Source organism: Aquarana catesbeiana, linkage group LG04 (genome assembly GCF_042186555.1).
Source record: "Aquarana catesbeiana isolate 2022-GZ linkage group LG04, ASM4218655v1, whole genome shotgun sequence".
Taxonomy (NCBI): domain Eukaryota; kingdom Metazoa; phylum Chordata; class Amphibia; order Anura; family Ranidae; genus Aquarana; species Aquarana catesbeiana.
In genome coordinates, this window is record NC_133327.1 from 456,767,164 (window position 1) to 456,789,605 (window position 22,442).

Genomic DNA, 22,442 nt, shown 5'->3' on the forward strand with positions numbered 1-22,442 from the left:
CTGAAGGTGGCCTATAACCCACATAGTAACTACTATGGCTCTGTGTCCTGTGATGTACGATAAGAAGGTGACTCAAGTACAGTTCGTAGATGGAGGTAGGGTAGGCTTCCCTGAATAATAGGATTTTTGACTTACCATAAAATCCGTTTCTCTGAGTTCATTGACAGACACAGCCTTCTCTATTCAGAACCATCAGGTTATATCGCCCCCTAAATGAGTGGGACACTAGGCAGAAAAAAAGACTTGGCTACGCACATGGGCAGTCCTAGGTTATATACACACCCCTCTCTGCTGTAGGCCTTCAGTTATGTAACAAGCAGTATCATAAGTATTAAAACTCCATAGAGGGGCGGGTGCTGTGTCTGTCAATGAACTCAGAGAAACGGATTTTACGGTAAGTCAAAAATCCTATTTTCTCATTCGTTCACTGACAGACACAGCCTTCTTTATTCAAAACCTTAGGGACGTCCCAAAGCAGTGCCAAATATGGGGGGGGCAGCCAACAAAAACCCAGGCTAACCAGATAAACTGTAGCTCAGCGAGAACAACCTGGAGCCCACCTGACCAGCAAAAAAAAAACCCTCTAGACCGCAGCCTGCAGAACCTTGCGGCCAAAAGAAGCATCCGCAGATGCCAGCACATCCACCTTGTAAAATTTAGTGAAAGTGTGTACCGACGACCAGCAAACTTGCGTTACTGACGCCTGATGACGGTCAGCGCCCAAGTCGAGTGCGCCCTTACCGTGAAGGGAGGAACCTGACCCTTGATAGAATAGGCCTGAGTCACCGTCTGCCTGATCCATCTAGAGATGGTCGCCGAGGAAGCAGATGGCCCCTTCTTTGGTCTGTCCGTGATCACGAACAGGGAGTCTGACTTTCAAAAAGGCTCAGTGGCCGCCAAATACACCCTGACAGCCCATACCACATCTAAGGTGAGCAAGGCAAATTCCCTCCGATGTTGTGGCCTGGCACACAGGGAAGGCAACATGATGTCTTCATTTAAATGTAAATCAGAGACAGCCTTTGGAAGGAAAGGAGGACAAGGACGAAGCACCTTGTCCCTATGAATCACCAAGTAGGGAGTGCGAAAGGATAGCGCTGCCAACTCTAACACCCTGTGAGCAGAAGTAATAGCCACCAAGAAGGCCACCTTCTGTGATAGCGCGAGCAGGGGAATTTCTCAAATATTTTAAAAAACGGAGGCTTCTGTAGAACCGAAAGTACCAGATTCAAGTCCCACGGTGGCTAAGGAGAGCACACCGGTGGAACCACATGTGGCACTCCCTGAATGAAGGTATGCACCAGGGAATGCGAAACCAGGGAGCGTTGAAAGAAAACTGATAAGGCCGAATCTGACTGTATAGAGACTCGGAACATTTGTCCCATTTTAACAAGATCTCCCTTTGCAGGGGTCTCGTATGGAACTGAGCGAACGGGACCGCCTCGAACATAGACACCATCCGGCCCAGTACCCACATGCAAGTCCGCAGGGAGACCCACCTGCTAGACAGCAGCAAGCGGGCCGCCGCCTGTAATTCCTGGAGTTTGTCCTGCAGAAGGACCACTCTGGCCTGAGCGGAATCCAGAGTTAGATCCAGATAAACCAATTTCTGAACTGGAATCAACGCAGACTTTTGGTAATTTAGCCTCCATATGGAGAGGGGAGGGGAGAAGGGGGGTTACCAGGGGACCTCCAGGGCCAGGAAAAGAGGGTGCAGGGACAGAGGGGACCTGCAGGACCGACCGACCCGGGGAGGGGCTTGCATCCTCCACAAAAACACCTAAGGGGAGAGGGGGACATTTACTCATCATACCAGGACCAAGCAGGCATCGCTCCAGACAGAACCTCCTGGCCGCCAAAGTGGGGGGCTGTCAGCCATGAGGGACGCTGCGACTCGACCTGGTTGTATGCGACCTCGCGAGACGTTTAACTCGCAGGGCCAGCTCCCGTCCAGTGGGGCTATGTCGCGGCCGACCTAGTGTGTAGCTGCGGTCTGCATGCGCTTGCTGGCCAGAGTGGGGTGACCACTGGATCGAATGTCCAGCCCATCGCCCAGCCCGGCAGTTGATTGTTTGTTTCCTGGATTTTTCCAGTGAGATCTACAAAATAAAAAATAAAAAGAGATCCCAGCAGGGAACTAGGTCCTTACTCCTGACTAGGCAGAAAAAAAACTGAAGGCCTATATAGCAGAGAGGGGGGTGTATATCACCTAGGACTGCCCATGGGCGTAGCCAAGTCTTTTTTCTGCCTAGTGTCCTACTCCTGTAGGGGGCGATATAACTTTATGGTTCTGAATAAAGAAGGCCGTGTCTGGCAATGAACGAATGAGAAAAGTGAATTTTCAAGGATCGCCTAAAGACGAACAGGGTAGGAGCTGACCAGACATACTGGGGCAGGGAATTTCAGAGTATGGGAGAGGCTCTGGAGAAGTCCTGGAGGCAAGCATGGGAGAAAGTAACAAGGGAGGAGCTGGAAGGTAGGAGGTCCTGGGAGGAGCAGAGAGGACGATTTGGGCGATATCTACACAAGAGGTTGGTGATGTAGCTGGGGACGATGTTGTGGATGGCCTTCTATGTTGTGGTTACTATTTTGAATTTCATACGATGGGGTAGGGGAAGCCAGTGAAGAGATTGTCAGAGAGGAGCAGCAGTCACAGATCAGTTAGTAAAGTATATTAGTCTAGCAGCAGCATTCATAATAGACTGAAGGGGGGGTAGCCTGTGTAAAGGTAGGCCAGTGAGGAGGGAGTTGCAATAGTCAAGACGGGAAATAACCAAAGGAGTAAAAAAGTTATTTTGTGGTGTCGTTAGTTAGAAAGTGGCAAATACTGGAAATGTAGCAGAGGTTAAGGCGGCAAGATTTAGCCAGTGATTGGATGCGTGGGCTGAAGGAGAGGTCAAAGTCTAAGATTACACCCAGCATCCTGACGTGTGTGGAGGGACCAATGGTTGTGCTGTTTATATCAATGGTATGGGGAGGGGATCGGGGAGGAGGAAATATTACAAGCTCAGTTTTAGAAAGATTGAGTTTGAGGAAGTGGTGTGACATTCATACTGATGTGTCGCTCAGCAAGTTTGTGATACGTGAGGAGATTGAGGGGGTGTGTTGAGGAGTCGAGAGATAGATCTGGGTCTCCTCAGCATAGAGGTGGTATTGGAAGCCATTGGAGGTTATCAAATGGCCCAGGGAAGAGGTATAGATAGAGAATAGCATCACAGAGGCCAAGGGAGTGGAGTTTATTGAGAAGTGAGAACTTTTCTACTGTTTATTAAAATAAATTACTTTTTTTATAAAATGTTTCCTCACTTACCAGCTGTACTTTTTCTTTTAGGATGTTTAAATTGAGAAGAATGGCTGAAGCTGCTCACAGATTGGGAGTCTTGATATGAAGTTGTCTTTATAAAGTCAATTGCTGAATGCAAAATTTTGAACTGCATTAAAACTGCCATGCCTATATAGAGAAAAACACAACACAGATAAAGCAAACTATGTCATAATAGTCTATTAATACCAATGAATTTTTGATCATTCCTAAAGAATAAATATATGATAAAGGAACAACAAATACAAGTTACAATCTAGAGTACATATTTTTGTAAAAGCATTCTTAAAATAATTTGTAAATGCTTTCAAAGCTCATTGCATCAAGATACATTTACATTACTGGCAAAATAGGAGAGAAAAAAAATGATTTATTTCAATGCAATGGAACAAACATGAACAAAACAATTTAAAACAGATAATATCTTTATATATGAATGGTAACTTTTGCCATTTTGAAACCAACACTGCTCTTTTTGTTCCACTTGTCATGTTGCTTTAACTGACATTATAGAACAATCTAAATACATTGTAAACATTATTATTCTAAAATGCAGGTACCAATGTAGATTGTTTGCAAGCTTCATTTGCACAGCACCTGCTATCAATGCTCCTGCAACACACAGCAGGGTCCGCCTATCCCAGTTGTTTCGCACTGGGAGAGTGAGGTACACCCATTGTACACTACTTAAAGGGGTTGTAAAGTCAAAAGGTTTTTTATCTTAATGCATTCTATGCATTAAGATAAAAAGCCCTCGGTGTGCAGCAGCCCCCCCCCCTGTCCAGCAATGTCCACGAGTGTCTCCATCGGAGACTCACCCTCCTGATTGGCTGAGACACAGCAGCGGTGCCATTGGCCCCCGCTGCTGTCAAAATCAGTTTGCCAATCAGGAGAGAGAGGGGGTGGGGGTCGGGCCACGGCTCCCTGTCTGAATGCACACAGGGGGCTGCGACACTGCTTGGGTGACCCATAGCAAGCTGCTTGCTGTAGGGGCACTCAACAGGAGGGAGGGGTCAGGAGCACAGAAGAGGGACCCGAGAAGAGGAGGATCGGGATTGTTCTGTGCAAATCCACTGCAACTGAGCAGGCAAGTATAACAAGTTTGCTATTTTTTTTTAGAAAAAAAAAAAGACTTTACAATCACTTTAAGAAATGAGAGGAAGTCACTCTAAATCAGGGGTTCTCAAACTTTTTAAACAGGAGGCCAATTCACTGTCCCTCAGATTGTTGGGGGGCTAGACTATAGTTTGAAAAAAATCAGAACTAATTCCGATGCAGACTGCACATATCTTATTATGCAGAACGCAGGGATCGAGTGCGTGGCGCTCAGAACGCAGGGACCAGGAGTGGCGTGGCACTCAGAACGCAGGGATCGGGGGGGTAGTGCGAAGGGTGGTAGAGGACACTGTTGACAGTGTCCTCTGCCCCCTTCACATCACCTCCCCACACATACACAGTGGTGTCGTCTCCCCCCCTTTCCCCTATAAACGGTGACCTCTGCTGCCCCCCCCTTTCCCTCCCGCTGTCCACTGATGATGTAGACCAGATGTAATTGACCTTCTATTTTTTTTAGAAAAGTCTATTAAGCTCTAAAAACATATCCCTCAGCAAATCTCTCAGGCGCTGATAGACAAACTTCCTATATTTACCAGGAACAATGGTTTTCCACCGGACCAGCCTCCCCATTCACGGAAGATAATGGTATGAAAGACAAAATCCTCCAACAGTGTAAAAATAGGATTTTTTTTCCACAGCTTACCTGTAAAATGCTTATTATAATAACTACTTGGGTTATACGCCACCTATAGGTGAATGGACACTGGTAGATCAATCAGAACAATCAAACAGAAATTCCTCCCCTATATATCCCCTCCTACACAGTAAGCACTTCAGTTTTGTAGCAAGCAATAAATTCCCAAAAAAGGGGAGGGACCTCTGGGTCCTGTGATGTACTCCAAGAAAAGGATTTTACAGGTAAACTGTAGAAAAAAATCATATTTTCTTTATCGTACATCACAAGACACAGAGCTGGTTATTATACTAATAACTACTTGGGATGTCCCAAAACAATATCCATGAGGGGAGGGAGACACCATCACAGAAACTGCCACCAGAGAAGGACCTACTTTGCTATTTGTAATACGCTGAGGCCAAAGGCAGTATTCTCCAAGTTATTGACATCCACCTGGTAAAAATCCTGTACCCCTAGCATATGTAGCGCTCTCTCCTGTCAACTGTGGATTAGGAGAAAAATAAAAAGGCAAAACACTTTGCTGAGTCAAGTGAAAAATAGAAACAACTTTAGGCAATAAAAATGGATGAGGATGCAACATCACCTTATGATGCGAGACCAAGAACGGCTTGCATGAAAGAGCCAACTCTGACACTCCACTTAGTGAAGTGATAGCAACCAAAGAAGTCACCTTGCAAGATAAAAGGACTAACAATCTCCCAATTGGTTCAAAAAGTGGCCTCTACAAGGACAAGTCCCAAGGACACACAAGAGTGGCCCGACAGGCGGAACTGTCCTAATTACACGCTGTATGAATCAAGAAGTGAGAAATAACAGCTTCTGAAAAAAAATGGATAGAGACGAACTTTGACCCTTAACCATACTTAAGGCCAATCTCTTTTCCCCTACCGATTGGAGAAAGAAAAAGAAAATCTCCCACCTTACATATTTCTGCGGGTGCCACTTCCTGGCTTCACCTCAGGGAAAATAATATTTTCAAGTCCTGTAATTTAAGTTCCCCGAAGCTGGCTTCCAGGGGCTCAACAGTGCTGAGATACAGGACTCAAGACCATCAGGTCCCACTGGACTGGGAGTACAAATAAGGGAGAACTGGTCCCTAAGGTGTTAACAGTACATCTACCCCTATTGGCAGTGGGACCCTCGTCCCAGACACAACTTGTCCCAACTTGTTGTAGAACTTGGAATCTAGTAGATATAGCTGTAGAGTTCCCCCTGCCACTATTCTATACCTGGAATATGTATTGGCGATAGAGACAGCACTTGTACTGTTCCAGACAGAATGTCGTTAACCTCCCTGAGTCGCATGACCTCTGGTGCCGCCCTGGTAGTTGATATAGATATGCCTGCAGGGGCATTTCCGGATTTAATCTACAACTGGTTTGTCCCATAATCCAGAGCAAGGCGTACTGGCCAACTGTTCCAAGATATTGATGGACAGTATTCTTTCCTGCGGAGTCCAAGCCCACTGATCTGTAGCCACCCTCAAATCAACTGGAAACACTGGCATCAGTGGTTATCTTTCAAATTCCTGAAAAGGAAGAATATCAACCACCAACTTTTGCTCTGCAATACCCCGGGAACAGAGCTCACCGGCAATCCAATGCCTGGGTCTTCAAGTTACATACAGTGAAGGATCCTCTACCAAGACCTGGAGTAGGACTGTACGTAGGGAACGTGCTTCGACCTAAACACAGCTTCTTCCTGCAGAAATATATCGAAGGAACCCCTGGAATCGACTGTTTCCTGACCAAAGATTATTGAAGTAATGAGTATTGAGGTGTCTTCAGCAAGCCCAGCACTTGGGCTAGACGTTTTGTGAACCCTTAGGAGCTGTGGCCAACCCAAAGGGAAGATTCACAAAAAAAAAAAAAAAATACTTTCCACTGCATTTACAGAAATCTTTAATGAGCCTGGAAACAAACTGGCACATGAAGACGTGCGTTTACAGATGATTATGGACCCCGAAATCTACCTCTTGCATAGAGGTCATTACTGAACAGATCTAGCCTATCTGAGACAGAAGTATGCTCAGCGGCTTGAGATCTTAAGAGAGACCTTATATCCCCATTTGGTTTTGAAACTGCTACCATTTAATTGTCTCACAATAATGAGCCCATGACCTCTGCTCCAAGAGCCAATGCAAGGCAAAGGACTGACGCCTCTGTGGCAGACCAAGACAGTCCCAAAAGGTGCACTTAACCTACCAGTTTTCTGCTGGCTAAAGAAGAGCAAACCACCTCAGAGACTGCCCTAAAAACCTACTCTCGCTGCAGCCTCAGATGCCTCTTTCACTTAGGAGGGAAAAAAAAAAAAAAAAAAAACTTACAGCCCCTGGTATTCCTGGGCTAGTTTCCCTTTCAACTACTAACCAAGCTTAGAGATGTGAACGCCTGGAAAAAAAACGGGAAAAAAAAACTTTTTTTCCTTTTTTTTCCTGAAGGCTTTTTTGTTTCTTTCCCAAAAATTGGAAAAATTGAAAAAAGAAAAAAAAATGTGGAATATTTTAACATGATGAATAAAATATTTTAAGACAGGGTGTTCAAATATTTTCCAAATCATTTCTAAAAAAAATGTATATCAAATTATTCTAATTTCTGTGCGCTGAGTGAGGACAAGCAAGTCCTAGGTAACAAACTGAACCCTCCAATGCAAGAACAGTATGCATTTCCTCCTTTAGGAGGTGCTGTGCTGCTATTGTAACAAGAAAAAGGTTTCAGTTTTGCTTTTACATGTTAGTGGGTGTGTTTGGTTTGTTCTGTCCTCTTCACTAGGCCTCAAAAGCATTGGAAGAAAATACAGAGCAACAAAAAGGACCTGAAAGTATATACTTAATTAAAAAAGGTAAGAGTTTACATTTATCTGATTCTGAATCCAGAAAACGGAATCATTTAGCTACATTAGTTTATCTTTATAAGTAATAGGTATTATAAATGGTATACCGCCCTTCACCAAAAACTAATACCTCCACCGCGCCACTATGTTTCACAAACTGAATGTGAATGTGCTCAAAATCAATCTATACAATAACCCACTTGGGGAATTGAATTCCCACACCCACTATGAAGCAGCCCCTTTAAATTATACTAAGTATTTAATCGGAGATGTCTGTAAACTACCCAAATCCTCCCACAGACATCTAGGAAAAAATAAGAGGCGCTTTCATACAAAAAATCAAGTGTATTAAACACAGTGATGGTGTGACCCTCTACACATGTGTATGTGAACACTAATGCAAAGGTGAAATCTATAAACAAATCTACACAAAATGTATATAGGTGTAAATGTACCAGCCAGATCAGTGGTCAAATATCGACCAACACAGTGATGGTGCGACCCTCTTAATGTGTATAAACCTTACATGCAGTGTAATCTTAGGAAATACATATCTCAATACATTTCCAGTGATAAAACCTATCCTGCCACTTCATATCATGCTGTACATGCAAAAAATATTATTACCAAATATATCCAAAAATAAAAAATACAAAATACAAATTAACTTCAAAAAGAGAGTGCTGGCAAATTAAGTCGGTGAGTATAGGTCTTGAGGGAGTGGAATCACTGCACACAAGAGGAGAGGTGGAGGAGACACAACATCACCTGTGCTTTATCAAGATTTATTACCACTTTATTTGGACACATTTTTCTCACGTGTGTGGTCACGTTTTATTGTGGACTGATTTATATTTTTGAAGTTAATTTGTATTTTGTATTTTTTATTTTTGGATATATTTGGTAGATTTGTTTATAGATTTCACCTTTGCATTAGTGTTCACATACACATGTGTAGAGGGTCACACCATCACTGTGTTTAATACACTTGATTTTTTGTTTGAAAGCGCCTCTTATTTTTTCCTAGTTTATCTTTATAAACTTTTGTGTAAATAATAATTTAATTACCAGTAATCTGGTTCTTCCCCCACCCCCGCACACAACAATAGATTAGTGTCTTCTTGCAAAGTAGTCACTTTTTCTTGTTTTTATTTCCTACTCCCCTCAGAAAAATGGTGAGACCAACATCTAGTATATGGAGGCATTTTCACATTACAAGTTCTTCTGAAAAGAAAAATGTGATTTGCAAATATTGTCAGATGAAATATGCATTTCCAAATGCTACCAGGATGACAAAACACATTCTTGTATGTAACAAGTGTCCTGTAGATATTAAAAAATCCTTCATGGATCGAAGTGAAGAGGACAACAATGATGAACATGCACATGCTCAACGTTCTCGTAACAGAATGACTTTTAATCTTAAAAAGACAAAAAAGTGCTAATGTAGCATTTTTTTCAATTTTTCCGAAAATTTCCGTTTATTTCCCAAAAAAAAAAAAAAAAAAAAAAACGGAAAAAAACGGGTTTTTTTCAGAGCTTCAAAATTTCCGGAAATTTTACATCTCTAACCAAGCTTGATCCGAGATTAGGCGCCACAGTGGCTCAGATACCCCTGATGCCATTGGTCCAACAGGAGACGTAAACACCGCCAGATCACTGGACCCGAGGGCGGTGTACCTGACTCCCCCGGCCGCCTCTCCCTTCTGGAGTCATTTAGCTAGTCAAATAGGTACATAATAAAGTGACTATATTACACAAAAACGAATACATATTCACAAGGATGCAGGCCTAGACAACGTTGGTCTACTGCTATACAACACCGTACGTATGTAAGTATGCAGGTACCCAGGTGTGCCGTTATGTAGGTACCTAGGGATGCAAACAATTATATAAGTATTCTTGCTGTTCATGCATTTACGTATGCAGAAAAATAAAAAATAAAAACACCTATCTATACAGTTTATTGTAAATAAACACATTTATACATGTGTTTACAGAATATGCACACGTGTTCATGCAAAGGTGTTTATGCTAGTAAGCCAGCATTTGTTTATTCAACATTTATGCAAATGTGCTTATGCAAGTAAGCATGCGTTTATGCAAAATATGCATTCATGTGCCATCCATGCATATATATGCAAAAATGTGTCTATGCGACATGTGCCACATGCAAACAAGATATTTGGGGGGCACACCCTAAAAGATGCATTAAAGCTGGTGCAGCCATAAGACCATACAGCAGATCTCCCAATCCATGGATAGTGTAGGACCCACTAATCATGGGGTACTTTGTCGCAGTAAGTGGGCTTAGCACCATATAGCAATATGGTGTGACCAAATCCCCATATTTTTTGCTAATATTTTTTAGATTGTCTAGGTGTTTTAAACTAGCCCTGCTGGAGGTAAATGTCTTTTTTGCATGTGTGCGCTGTAATATTTTGCTCTGATGTGCCACATGCAGACACAAGTTTATGTGACATGGGTCACACGTCTTATGCAAACACAAGCCCATGCCTTACCCGAGCCTATGCAACGTGTCACGTGCCTTACGTAGATTTGAGTCTATGCAACATGTGTCATCTGCTTCACACTGACATGAGCCTATGCGACATGTGTCATGTGCCTTACGCAGACATGAATCTATGCGACATGTGCCTTACACAGACATGGGTCTATGCAGACATGAGTTGAGTCCATGCGACACAAGTCTATGCGCCTTATGCAGACATGTTTTTTGCAACCATGCGCTTTTTAGCAAAACATGTTTTTTTAGCAACATCAGCTTTTAGCAAACTTTTAGCAAGCATGAGCTCTCAAACATAAGCTTTTAGTCATGTTGTAAAGCTCTGCGCAAACTGTTGGCACTATATAAAACCTGTATAATAATAATATTAAATTTAGCCCAGTTTGCAAGTACTGCACCAGGCCGCATACTATTTTTGTGCCAAATGCACATTATTCTGGAGACACGCCACTTTAAAGTGCACTGCTAGGGCTGTATGGACTTACAGTTGTACAGGCCCCCCAGATTAAGCAGTGAATATGCAGTATATAATCATGACTTGTCTGGCCACACAGTTCTCCCATAGTAAGTACTCACACTTCACTAGTATCCATGGGGTGCCGTTATGTCTCAAGAGGCCCAGCTGAATCTGCCGAGCACATGGCCACCTCTCCACTTCCTGCCTATATGGAAATAGGCCCCTGCGCCCTCTAGTGACTGGAGGAGAAACGGCAGCCCATACTCCTAAGAAGTACACAGAGCATGTTTTTAAAGTGGAGTTCCGCCGAAAAAAAAAAAGAATTAAAAGTCAGCAGCTACAAATACTGCAGCTGCTGACTTTTAATATTGGGACACTTACCTGTCCAGGGCGCCCGCAATGTTCTCACCCAAAGCCGATCTGTCCCTAGGCTTCCCGATGCAGGAGCCAGCATCTTGAGTAAGGGAATCAAGAAGTGAAGCCTTGCGGCTTCACAGCCTGGTTCCCTACTACGCATGCAGGAGTTGCGCGTCCTCACTGATCCCTGCTGTCTTCTGGGAACTGTTTGTCTCCCAGAAGACAGCAGGGGGGACGGAGGAGCCGGTCATGGCGTAGATCGCCGCAGATTCTGCGGCGATCTATCGCCGGAAGTGGGAGCAAATACCTGTATTAGACAGGTATCTGCTCCCCCTGAAAGGTGTCAAGTGGGGGGGGGACCAGATAAGCGGAAGTTCCATTTTTTGGTGGAACTCCACTTTAAACAGCACACTGCCCCAGGGGCTACTGAGAGAATACCAGACAGTCAGATATTTTTATAAAAAAAAAACTGCAAACAAATGCAGACTTACTATTCCTGCTGCAGGACTCTGAACATAACAGGAGTTCAGTTTTCACCTATCATGGCGAGCTTTGTCATAAAAGACCTTCAGGGACTGGGTCCCCCTTAATGTGGGGTCCACTCCCCTGGAACTGTATAGCACCCTGCAGGAAAGCACTATGGTCAGAGCAAACACTGCCCAGGGCTCCATTACGCAGGGTCCAGTGCCATAAGGATGCATTACAGGCAAAACCTCGAGGAATCTTTTCTCCTTCCAATGAGGCTCGGATACCATCCATTTTGGCTGACAGCTCTTTCGACTGGATCCGAATGAAGTCCATGATTCTAAATAGAACCGTCCAGACCTCCAAGTATTCTCCCAGAGAACATTTATCACATCAGTGACCACCACATTACAGACATTGGCAAAAAACTGAAGTGCTACCTCTGTAGGTGGGGTTATATAGGGGAGGACTTCCTGTTTGATTGTGATCTACCTGTGTCCATTCACCTATAGGTGGCGTATAACCCAAGTAGTTAGTGTAATAACCGGCTCTGTGTCCTGTGATGTACGATAACGAAAAGTGTATCTTTATTAAAAGATAAAATTGCACTTACACAGCTGTATGAATAAAAAAAACAAATACTGTACAGTAATCTCGCTGGCAACACATCCAAACCCACGCCTCCGGGATCAGTAAGGACTAGATGACGTCCGCATGCAGCTCTGCCCAATGTAAGTGCAAATTTATATTTTAATAATATAACGTGGAGGGTTTTACATTATTGGAGCATTCTGTCTTTCTTACCCTTCTCTCCGGTGTATGGGCAGGCTGGTCTGGTATAAGACCATTGTTCCTGTCACCAGAACTAGTGTCCCCAATATAAACTTTCCACTCAATCCCTTTTCTGGAGACAACTCAAAATCACGCAATATAAGACAAAGAAGTTTTCTCTTAGTTAAATTTTAAATACATTTTTTCAGGTATGCCTTGTATACCCCAAAGTCCTCTAATGGTTAAAGGATTGTGTATACAAATTATGCAAGGTAAACTATATCTAAATCAAAAAAAGTTAATAGGATGCAATTTAATTGTTAAAAACGTAAATAAAATTTAAATGTAATATATATTACCTGAGGTGTACTGAACCCACTGAGCCACCAAAGCATCCACTGCTTCCACTAGACTAGGATACCTGTTCCTAAAGTCAAAGCTGGTTCAGCTTATTGTTGAACCTGAAGGCCAGGAGGTTCACATCCAGCCTCCTCATTTACCTTGATAACCAAAGCATCAGTATCGGTTTCCAGGTAAAACAGCTCCCATTAGTGTATTCAGCTGATCTTTCCTACTTATATGCAATGTAATTTTAATTCCACATCTCATGCAAAAGTACAAATACAGTAAAAAACTCACATTGTAAGTTTTCGTTTTTGCTTTCAGTTAAATATCCAAGTAGTATAATTAAATCTTCAACAATACGAAAATACTGAGATCCAGAAGAACTGCACGCATGGATTGTGACAGCTATCAGCAGCTGCTGCAAATCACAAGCAAGTAAAATGTATTCATCCAGGGAGATACTAAAAGACAGAATCAGAAAAATAAACAACTTCTCTTGCAGTGATGATTAAAAATAAAAATGTACATAAGTGTTCATGCACATTGACGGACATTGCCCAAGTAATTAATTTAGAATGCATTGATTCCCCTGCACCGCCCTTGCTGTTTACATCCCCCCTCTGCCCTGAATAAGTCATGCACTAGGCAGCAACAGTACAGAATGACATCAACCGTCACTCATTCAGAATAACTGAGGACAAAAAGACTGAGTACATTCTTCAGCTGTGCTGCTGACTAGTGAATGACTTATTCAGGGGCAGGGGAATATGTAAACGTAAACCAAGTATAAGCAGTGGCTTCAATGACTTACTGTTTATGTAGCCATTGCAACCCTATATACAGTGGGGACGGAAAGTATTCAGACCCCCTTAAATTTTTAACTCTGTTATATTGCAGCCATTTGCTAAAATCATTTAAGTTCACTTTTTTCCTCATTAATGTACACACAGCACTCCATATTGACAGAAAAACACAGAATTGTTGACATTTTTGCAGACTTATTAAAAAATAAAAAATAAAATATCACATGGTTCTAAGTATTCAGACCCTTTGCTGTGACACTCATATTTAACTCAGGTGCTGTCCATTTCTTCTGATCATCCTTGAGATGGTTCTACAGCTTCATTAGAGTCCAGCTGTGTTTGATTATACTGATTGGACTTGATTAGGAAAGCCACACACGCCTTGAGGACTGGAATTGAGAAAAACTGGAGTAGGGTACTAATCTGGCCGAATTTGTATAGCTGTCTGTACCCACTGGGTAGATTCACCCTTCCCATCCTGGTTGCCATTATCATTCAGACAGAAGGTAACGGGAAACTTAAAATGTCATAGCTGCCATCAGGGCAATAGATAAGAGTACAGTTTTCAAAGGGCACACCTGTTTGAGGAAAATAGGGAACACTGCGCTAACACAAATCAACCCCTGTGAGCTGCAGCTAAAAAGTGAGATACACACCAAGAATAAAAAAAAAAAGTAAAGCTACGCTTAAAAAGACATGAAAACCATATACAATGATAATATGAAAAGTAAATCCTGATATAAAGCTTAAACAGTGATTCATTACTGAGAAAAGTCTGTGAATAAAATAATCAGATGAATGTGATTAAAAATATATATTCTGAAAAGGGCGTGATTAGAGATGATCAGATGAGTGACATCCTAGGAATAAAGTCAATCCACAAAATCACCAAGCAGCACCAAGGGACTAGTGCGCCTCCACCGTTCAAATGCAAGCTTACCGGACAGCAAGCTTAATAACCCAGCCAGGGTCCTTGATCCAAGGCAGCAACGACAGCACTTCCAGGTATAGCAGATAGACAAACTACGGCAAGCTTCCAGGTAAGTATTTGCAAGTACTCGGGCCACAGCTTACTCAGAGCCAGCACACTCTTTAAATATCTAGGCTTCCCGATTATTATTTTAGGTCTCTCTGGAAGGGTGTTATTCGGAGCTGGGTCTTCTTGCAGTATTCTTCCATGTGTCCTAAAAACCTTGGTATTAGAACACAGACTTCTTCACAATGGGGACATCAGAGCAAATACTTCTTATTGGACTTCTGTTTCAGTCAGGTAATTCAAACCGGACCAAATAAACTGTATGCATGTTCAGCACAGAAGTTATAGCAGGATTGGGGAACAACCCTCCTGGGTACTCTGGCCGCAAGGGTCAGCCTCTCCATTTAAGCTCAACTCTCCAGATGCGCTTTCGCTCTTGCCTTAGTTTGTTCATCTGCTATACCTGGAAGTGCTGTCCTTGCTGCCTTGGATCAAGGACCCTGGCTGGGTTATAACCACAGGCTTCCTTAAGCTTGTTGTCCGGTAAGCTTGCATTTTATATGGTGGAGGCGCACTAGTCCCTTGGTGCTTCTTGGTGATTTTGTGGATTGACTTTATACCTAGAATGTCACTCATCTGATCATCTCTAATCACGCCTTTTTCACAATATATATTTTTAATCACATTCATCTGATTATTTTATTCACAGACTTTTCTCAGTAATTAATCACCATTTATGCCATTTTTTGTCAATGCCTTAATGAGCCTTATATGGTGGAGCTTTATATCAGGATTTATTTTTCATATTATCATTGTATATGGTTTTCATGTCCTTATAAGCGCAGCTTTACTTTTTTTTATTTTTTTACACCTGTTTGAGGGACAACAATCTAAGAAGAAAATTCCCCTCATTTTCAAAACACTTCCTCTACAGGACAGGAACGTAAAAGGGAAATCTCCCCAGTGGGACTCAGGACAAAAAGTAACCTGACAAGTGATTGAATCCCTACTCTGTTCAAGACTAAAAAAAAGAAAAAAAAAAAAAATGCCTATACACACACACTTTAACAGCATTCTATTTTCATACCTCCCATTTGTATTTATTATCCTACTGGACATCATCACACACACAATTGCAGAGTACTGTTTAAACATACCTTGTCTCAATGGCACATAATGTCACCAGTGTGTTACACAAAGCATACAGTAGACCACTATCAAGGAGCATATCTGCTACTTTTGAACAGGAGTGGAGGATCTGAAGCAAAATGCAAAATGAGTTATGTAGCAAGGTGGCATTGTGTATAGAATTCTCAATCAATCCAAGAATAGGGATGATGCACCACTTCCGAAAAACACCCACATTTCTTATGTCTTCAACTTCAAATCTGTTTAAAATGAAAGGGGAAACATGGAATTGGATATAAAGTTTAAAAAAAGGTTACGTTAACCGAGTATGACAGAGATGTGAAATGGAAAGTATTCTGCCTGCAGTAGTTAAAAAGCGATTGCTTCTCTGTGTTGTAGTAACACAAAATATACACATTGTGTGTATATTAACCTGTTGTGGTGGCATTCATTCTAAAAAGCGCAACGCAATGCAGCACAAACGCACATGCGGTAGAAAGATATCCCCTTGCCTTTTTTTAGGCTCCTCATTGCCTGATTAAAATGGATTGCCAAAAAACAAGCTCAGCATACATAAATAGCGCTAAGGCTAGGTGTATGATAATGGCATCTAAACTGACAGCATTAAAGCTGAACTCCAGGCACAAAAACTCATTTAAATATATTGCTCAATAGCCACCGAAGAATAAAATGCTTCTTGTGAGCACCAGATGCCTTTGCATCCCAATTATTACCTTGTAAAAGTAGAAGTGACATAATCACTGTGTTGCACATAACCTGTGCAGACAGCAGAGCTGTGGGAGGGACCCAGTAGATCCTCCCACTACAGACAACCTAGAGTAGAGGGTGTAGTACAGGGAGGGGGCGGAGACAAGACCAGTCACCCCACACAAGGACAGGGACCAGTTCTTACTACAGGAAGCTCCTGTACAGAGGTAAAGTTCCAATCAAGATTACTGGACAGATCTGAAAGAAATATACAAAGCAAACCAGGTAAGAATGCATATGCCTGTTTGTATTTAGACAATATTTTCTTACTCCAGAGTGCAGCTTTATGGCTGTGTTCAAAAGCTTTTTTTTTCTGAATACAGCCTTAGCACTGTTTGCTCACATGCGTGGAGGCCTTGTTTATAACCAGCTGTTGATGATGTAGCAGCCAGAAAGAGAAGAATCCAAAATATCTAGAAATGTTGGATTCTTTTCATGTTTCTGCTTAAAGCAGAACTTTACCCATGACAACTTATTAAAAAATAATGTTCTTTAGCAAGGAACATTGGTTCCTAATTAAAAATTATGCTACCAAAATTAGTGTGTGCTGTAAATTGCCTCCAGCATTGTTCCTGTTTCTTCTGGCTGGAGGCTGCCGTTTTGCTGAAGACCAGAGACCCTGACCAGTACTGTAGTACATTTTTAGACTGTCAGCATTTTGGCATTTACATTTTTGGCACAGAGCTGAAAAATAGAGAGCAACTGAGAATGTGCAGAGCAGGTTGAGACAGTGTATTACTTGATCATAAACAGTATAGGTGCTTATTTTTAATGTTTTACATAGCCATACCTGCCAGTCTGAAGTGATCTAGCAGGACTTCATTTTCTGACTAAAGTTACAATTTAAAGTGTAGAGTTGCAGTTTGTAAAAAAATCATTTGCCAGAGGACTATACAAGCAAATGTACATTATAGGGCTTTTTTTAGTAGATCTATAAAAGCAAACATCTCCCCTCTCCCTCCCACACCCCCCCCCCCCCCCCCCAGCCACCGCAGCAAGTCTATAGACAACACAGGAAGAACCAACACAACTATGGGGACAACATGCAAATCTGAAGTGGATAGAAGCTGCTCTAAACAGTAGTAAAGTAATGCATGCCACTATTTCCCAAAAGCTCACTTTTTAAAAAACAGCTATTGTATTAATGTGTGTAGGGTGTATGTAGGGGTTGGGAGCAAGTTGTAGGCCTTCAGTAATATTCTTTCTGGCATATCAGTTACATGTTCATGCATCCAAACTACAAATCTTTAGCAATATTAAAGTCTTGTGGGGTTTTTTTTATTGGTTTAAAAATAACAAACCTGTTATACTTACCTGCTCTGTGTAGTGGTTTTGCACAGAGCAGCCCAGATCCTCCTCTTTTCTGGTCCCTTGCCGGCGATTTGGGCCCCTCCCTCCTGCTGAGTGCCCCCACCAGTGGCGGGACTAGGTCATCTAGCACCCAGGGCAAATATGCCAAACTCCCCTTCTCTTAGGTTTAGGGTCAAGGCGCCCACATACCTGCAATAAACCATTGTGCCCAGGGCTGCCCACCCCTTGACCCAGCCCTGGCTCCCACAGCAAGCAGCTAGCTATGGGGGCACCCGAGCAGAGCCCCCATAGCTAGCTGCGTGTCCTTTCAGACACAGAGCCGCAGCTTGGCCCCGCCCCTCTCTCCTCATTGGCTCACTGACATTGACAGCAGTGGGAGCCAATGTATCAGCCAATCAGGAAGGAGAGTCCTGAACAGCTAAGGCTCTTGTGCAACATCACTGGATCGAGCTAAGTTTAGTGGTCTGAGGGAGGCTGCTGCACACACGTTTTTCTATCTTAATGCATAGAATGCATTGAAGTGCTTCTGATTGGCATTTCCTAGTCTGTGACCAGTCTGGTCGCAGGCAGATTCTAGTCAATAGAAGCAGAAGCTAAAAACGTGCTATGGTACCAGGACTTTAAAGCCATAAATCTCTACTCTCACAAAATCATAAACAAACTGAAAAACTTACTCCTCATCAAGCCCAATATGTCGCCCGAAGAACATCTCCAGCAGGCACTCTATTACCCTTTGACTCCCCTGGTGTAGATAGAGTTGGTTGGCTAGCAGCGTAAAACCACTTTTCTTTAAAAAGGCCTCTTTATATTCCTTGGATGCACGATGAAAATATGAATTCAACAGCTAGAAAAAGGAAAAAAAAAAAAAAAAAAAAAGCTCAAATAAAATAACATTTTATTTTCAGCAAATGATCTCCCATGTGTGGGCACTTTTATACTGGAGCAATTCTTTAAAGTGGTTGTAAACCTCAGACATGAAATATGCGCAAAGCATATCTCTTTTATAGCAGGGGTGTCCGACCTGTGGCCCTAGATGGCTATAAATGTGGCCAACACAAAATCATAAACTTACTTAGAAATGTTGATTTTTATTCTTTTTTTTCTTTTGTAAAAATGCGTTTACACTTTGGGAACACATGCAGGCGAAGATCATTTTTACAGTGCTCTCTTATTAACCGCTTGCTGCTCGCCGGCTGTCATGACGGCCACGCGGCACGGCTCTTGTTCTGGGAGGGCGTCATATGACGCCCTCGCCTTCCCTGCCCACCAGGGGGCGTGCGCACCCGCCGCCGGCAGCAATTGCGCGCGCCCGCCGTGTCACTGGGCACCTTATGCGCGAGTGATCACGCAGAGGTATAGTTCATTACACTGTGACCACAGCGCTCGAGAAGGGTCCAAGGCGGATTGAAGTCTCAGTGTGAAAGTAAAATAAGCTGTTCCTGCCTACAAGATCCGGCATATCTGAGCCCTGAAGACCCCCGTAATAGGGGTTCTGCGCATCTGGTAAGCGGCCCCCTTTTTTATCATTATCTGGCTTGTTTAATACATAGAAGATGGCATTCCATATCTGAAGAAAGGATTGCTCATATAAGAAAATATACACCGCTTGGGACATTTTGGTTACTTGTTCTCTAGGTGGACTGCACATTACTGAATCAATCAATTTATTGCTTTTTTTCACGTTTATTGTTTGGATAACATGTATACATAGCCTACGAGGTGAACCTCTCACCAGTGTTTTTAGGCACCAGTGTTTTTTTCGCAATAGTAGCGCACCTGATTTTATTCACTATTTAGCAAAACTGAATATTCCAGTTTTTTTAGGTTGCAGCACTTTTTTTCATTATAATTTCAATTGTCTTAAAATTTTTTTCTATAGAGTTCTAGGTGGTTGGGGTTAGCGCAGATTGTCCGTGTTACATTACACCCGATGCATGTGCCCGGCGGCCGCGATGTCCGCCGGGCACCCACAATTGCCCGGTAACATGGCAGGACCGTGGATCTGTGTGTGTAAACACACAGATCCACGTCCTGTCAGAGAGGAGAGGAGACCGATGTGTGCTCTCAGTATATAGAGCAACACCGATCGGTCTCCTCCCCTTGTGAGCCCCCTCCCCCTTCAGTTAGAAACACTCCCTAGCAACATAATTAACCCCTCGATCACCCCCTAGTGTTAACCCCTTCCCTGCCAGTCACATTTATACAGTAATGAGTGCATTTTTATAGCACGGATCGCTGTATAAATGTGAATGGTCCCAAAAATGTGTCAAAAGTGTCCGATATATGTTTGCCACAATATCGCAGTCATGATAAAAATTGCAGCTCGCCGCCATTACTAGTAAAAAAAAAAAAAAATATATATATATATATATATATATAATAAAAATGCTATAAATCTATCCCCTATTTTGTAGACGCTATAACTTTTGCGCAAACCAATCAATATACGCTTATTGCGATTTTTTTTTACCAAAAATATGTAGAAGAATGCATATCGGCCTAAACTGAGGTAAAAATTCATTTAAAAAAAAAAATTGGATATTATAGCAAAAAGTAAAAAATATTGTGCTTTTTTCAAAATTGCCGCTCTTCTTTTGCTTCTAGCACAAAAAATAAAAAATGCAGAGGTGATCAAATACCACTAAAAGAAAGCTCTATTTGTGGGGAAAAAATAATAAAAACTTAATTTGGGTAGTGTTGCATGACTGCACGACTGCACAATTTAGTGTTGCATGACTGCACAATTGTCATTCAAAGTGTGACAGTGCTGAAAGCTGAAAAATGACTTGGGCAGGAAGGGGGTGAAAGTGCACTGTATTGAGATGGTTAACATAGACATGAAAATTCTGACCAAAATTTTAGCTGTTTAAACTCTTTTCTCCCTCGCTTAATGAAAAAAAGATCAAGTTGGCTTTGTTACGCAGAGGCAGGCAGGATACGCTATTAGGCGAATAATACGATTGTAACATATAGCTCTCAGTCGTTCCTTTAGAAACAATGCTTTTGTTTCTCAATGTGAACAAGGCATCTGACACTTTGTCATGGCCTTACCTTATGACCATGCTCCGCCATTACGGTTTTGGGGCCTAATTTTTGCGATGGATGACAGCGTTATAGGATTCCCCCGGGCTAAAATGGAGTATAAAATTGAATCATCTCTTTTCAATATTAGTGGGGGTTCCCCTGTCAGTCAACTTCTCTTCTTCAACATTGACAGATCTGAAAACTGCTTTCCCATTTAAATGGCTTTCCTCTTTGCCTTATTTGGGAACCCGTCTTACCCTGACGTATGACGGATTGCATCAGGCCAACTTTCCGCCCTTGTTCGTTTAGAAAATTCTCTGACACGCTGTCCTCTTGGACCCATTTACTGTTGTCATGGTTTGGTAGGATAACAGAGTCCGCATGTCATACCTCCCTTACATGTAAATCAGTAAACAGGTTTTAAATGCCAGCAGGATCAATGGTGGCCTCTCTGTTTCTAATCTACAAGCTTACTATACATCTGAAAACATAGCCCCACTATCCCATCTGCACTAAACACATCAATTGCCGCTATGGGCCACCACTGATCTTGTGGATTCTGGTCCTATACCTAGCTCTTCTTTGCCCTGGCTCGTCCCACATTCATCGTCTGACCACATTAGGACCAAGCTTAGCTCACTTTCTGCGATTTTGGGACTCAGTTAATTTTTGCGGGTCTGATCTCATCTCCCCCTTCTTCACTGCCCATTATTCCCCTCCAGGTTGTGAAAACCCTGTTCAATTCTCCTGGTGGAGGGCTCACAGATTTACTGATATTCGCTCTGTTTAGCCCTAGTAGGATAAAGGAATTTGATGTCCTACATTCTTCTTATGATATCCCCCCTACAACAATACTACAGCTATTTACAACTTAGACACTTTCTTCAACAGCTCATAAAATCCCACCCTACCCCATACACTTTGACCCCCTTTGAGAGTCTCTGTAGAGCCAGACCCCACTCCCCAGGCATAATTTTGTCAATATATTCATCCATAATCTCTGCCAAAAAACCTCAGTTGAGAGCTCATCATCTTCAATGGGAAAAAACTGGGGAGGCAGCTGGATCCGGAGGACTGCCCTTATATTAGAATGCCTATAAAATGTTGTATAGGTGGTACTATACGCCAGCTAGACTGGCTTGTTTTATTCCAACTTACTCTCCTCTCTGCTTCTGAGGATGTTCACAGGAAGGCACTATGGCACACATTTGGTGGCCTGGTCCAAAGGTATGCAGGTTATAGGTCAGAGTCTATACTCTTTTCCGCAACTTATTATATGTCACTCTTAAAAGGAACCCTTATGAAGCTCTTCTTGGCAAACCAATTGCTGAATTGCTTTGTCCGGAGAATCAATTGGCTCTGCATCTTTTTACTGCAACTAAATTAACTATTGTGAAGGGGTGAAAAACTCCAGTACTTAGCTTTGAGGCTGTCAAAAAACGTATGAACGATATTATGGTGAATGAGAAGTTAACAGCTATTCTCTCAGACATGCATGATAAATTGCTTGGGGTCTGGCAACCATGGATTGCATATTCTCATCCCTCTAGGTTTGATAGACCAATTCTCTTGATTTAGCGCTTTGACGTACCCCTGTTGGACT

At 42.5% G+C, this 22,442-nt stretch overlaps 1 protein-coding gene across 2 annotated transcripts in view; it reads right to left on the reverse strand.

The window, feature by feature from the left end:
- LYST (lysosomal trafficking regulator) overlaps nt 1-22,442 on the reverse strand; it is a 556,505-nt gene that overhangs the window by 241,689 nt on the left and 292,374 nt on the right. For both annotated transcript variants that reach the window (XM_073627506.1, XM_073627507.1), the window contains 4 exons: nt 18,490-18,659; nt 15,766-15,996; nt 13,124-13,290; nt 3,311-3,451 (listed from right to left, as the gene is read on the reverse strand). In XM_073627506.1, coding sequence (XP_073483607.1) covers nt 3,311-3,451; nt 13,124-13,290; nt 15,766-15,996; nt 18,490-18,659 — 709 coding nt within the window. The remainder of the gene's footprint in view (nt 1-3,310; nt 3,452-13,123; nt 13,291-15,765; nt 15,997-18,489; nt 18,660-22,442) is intronic.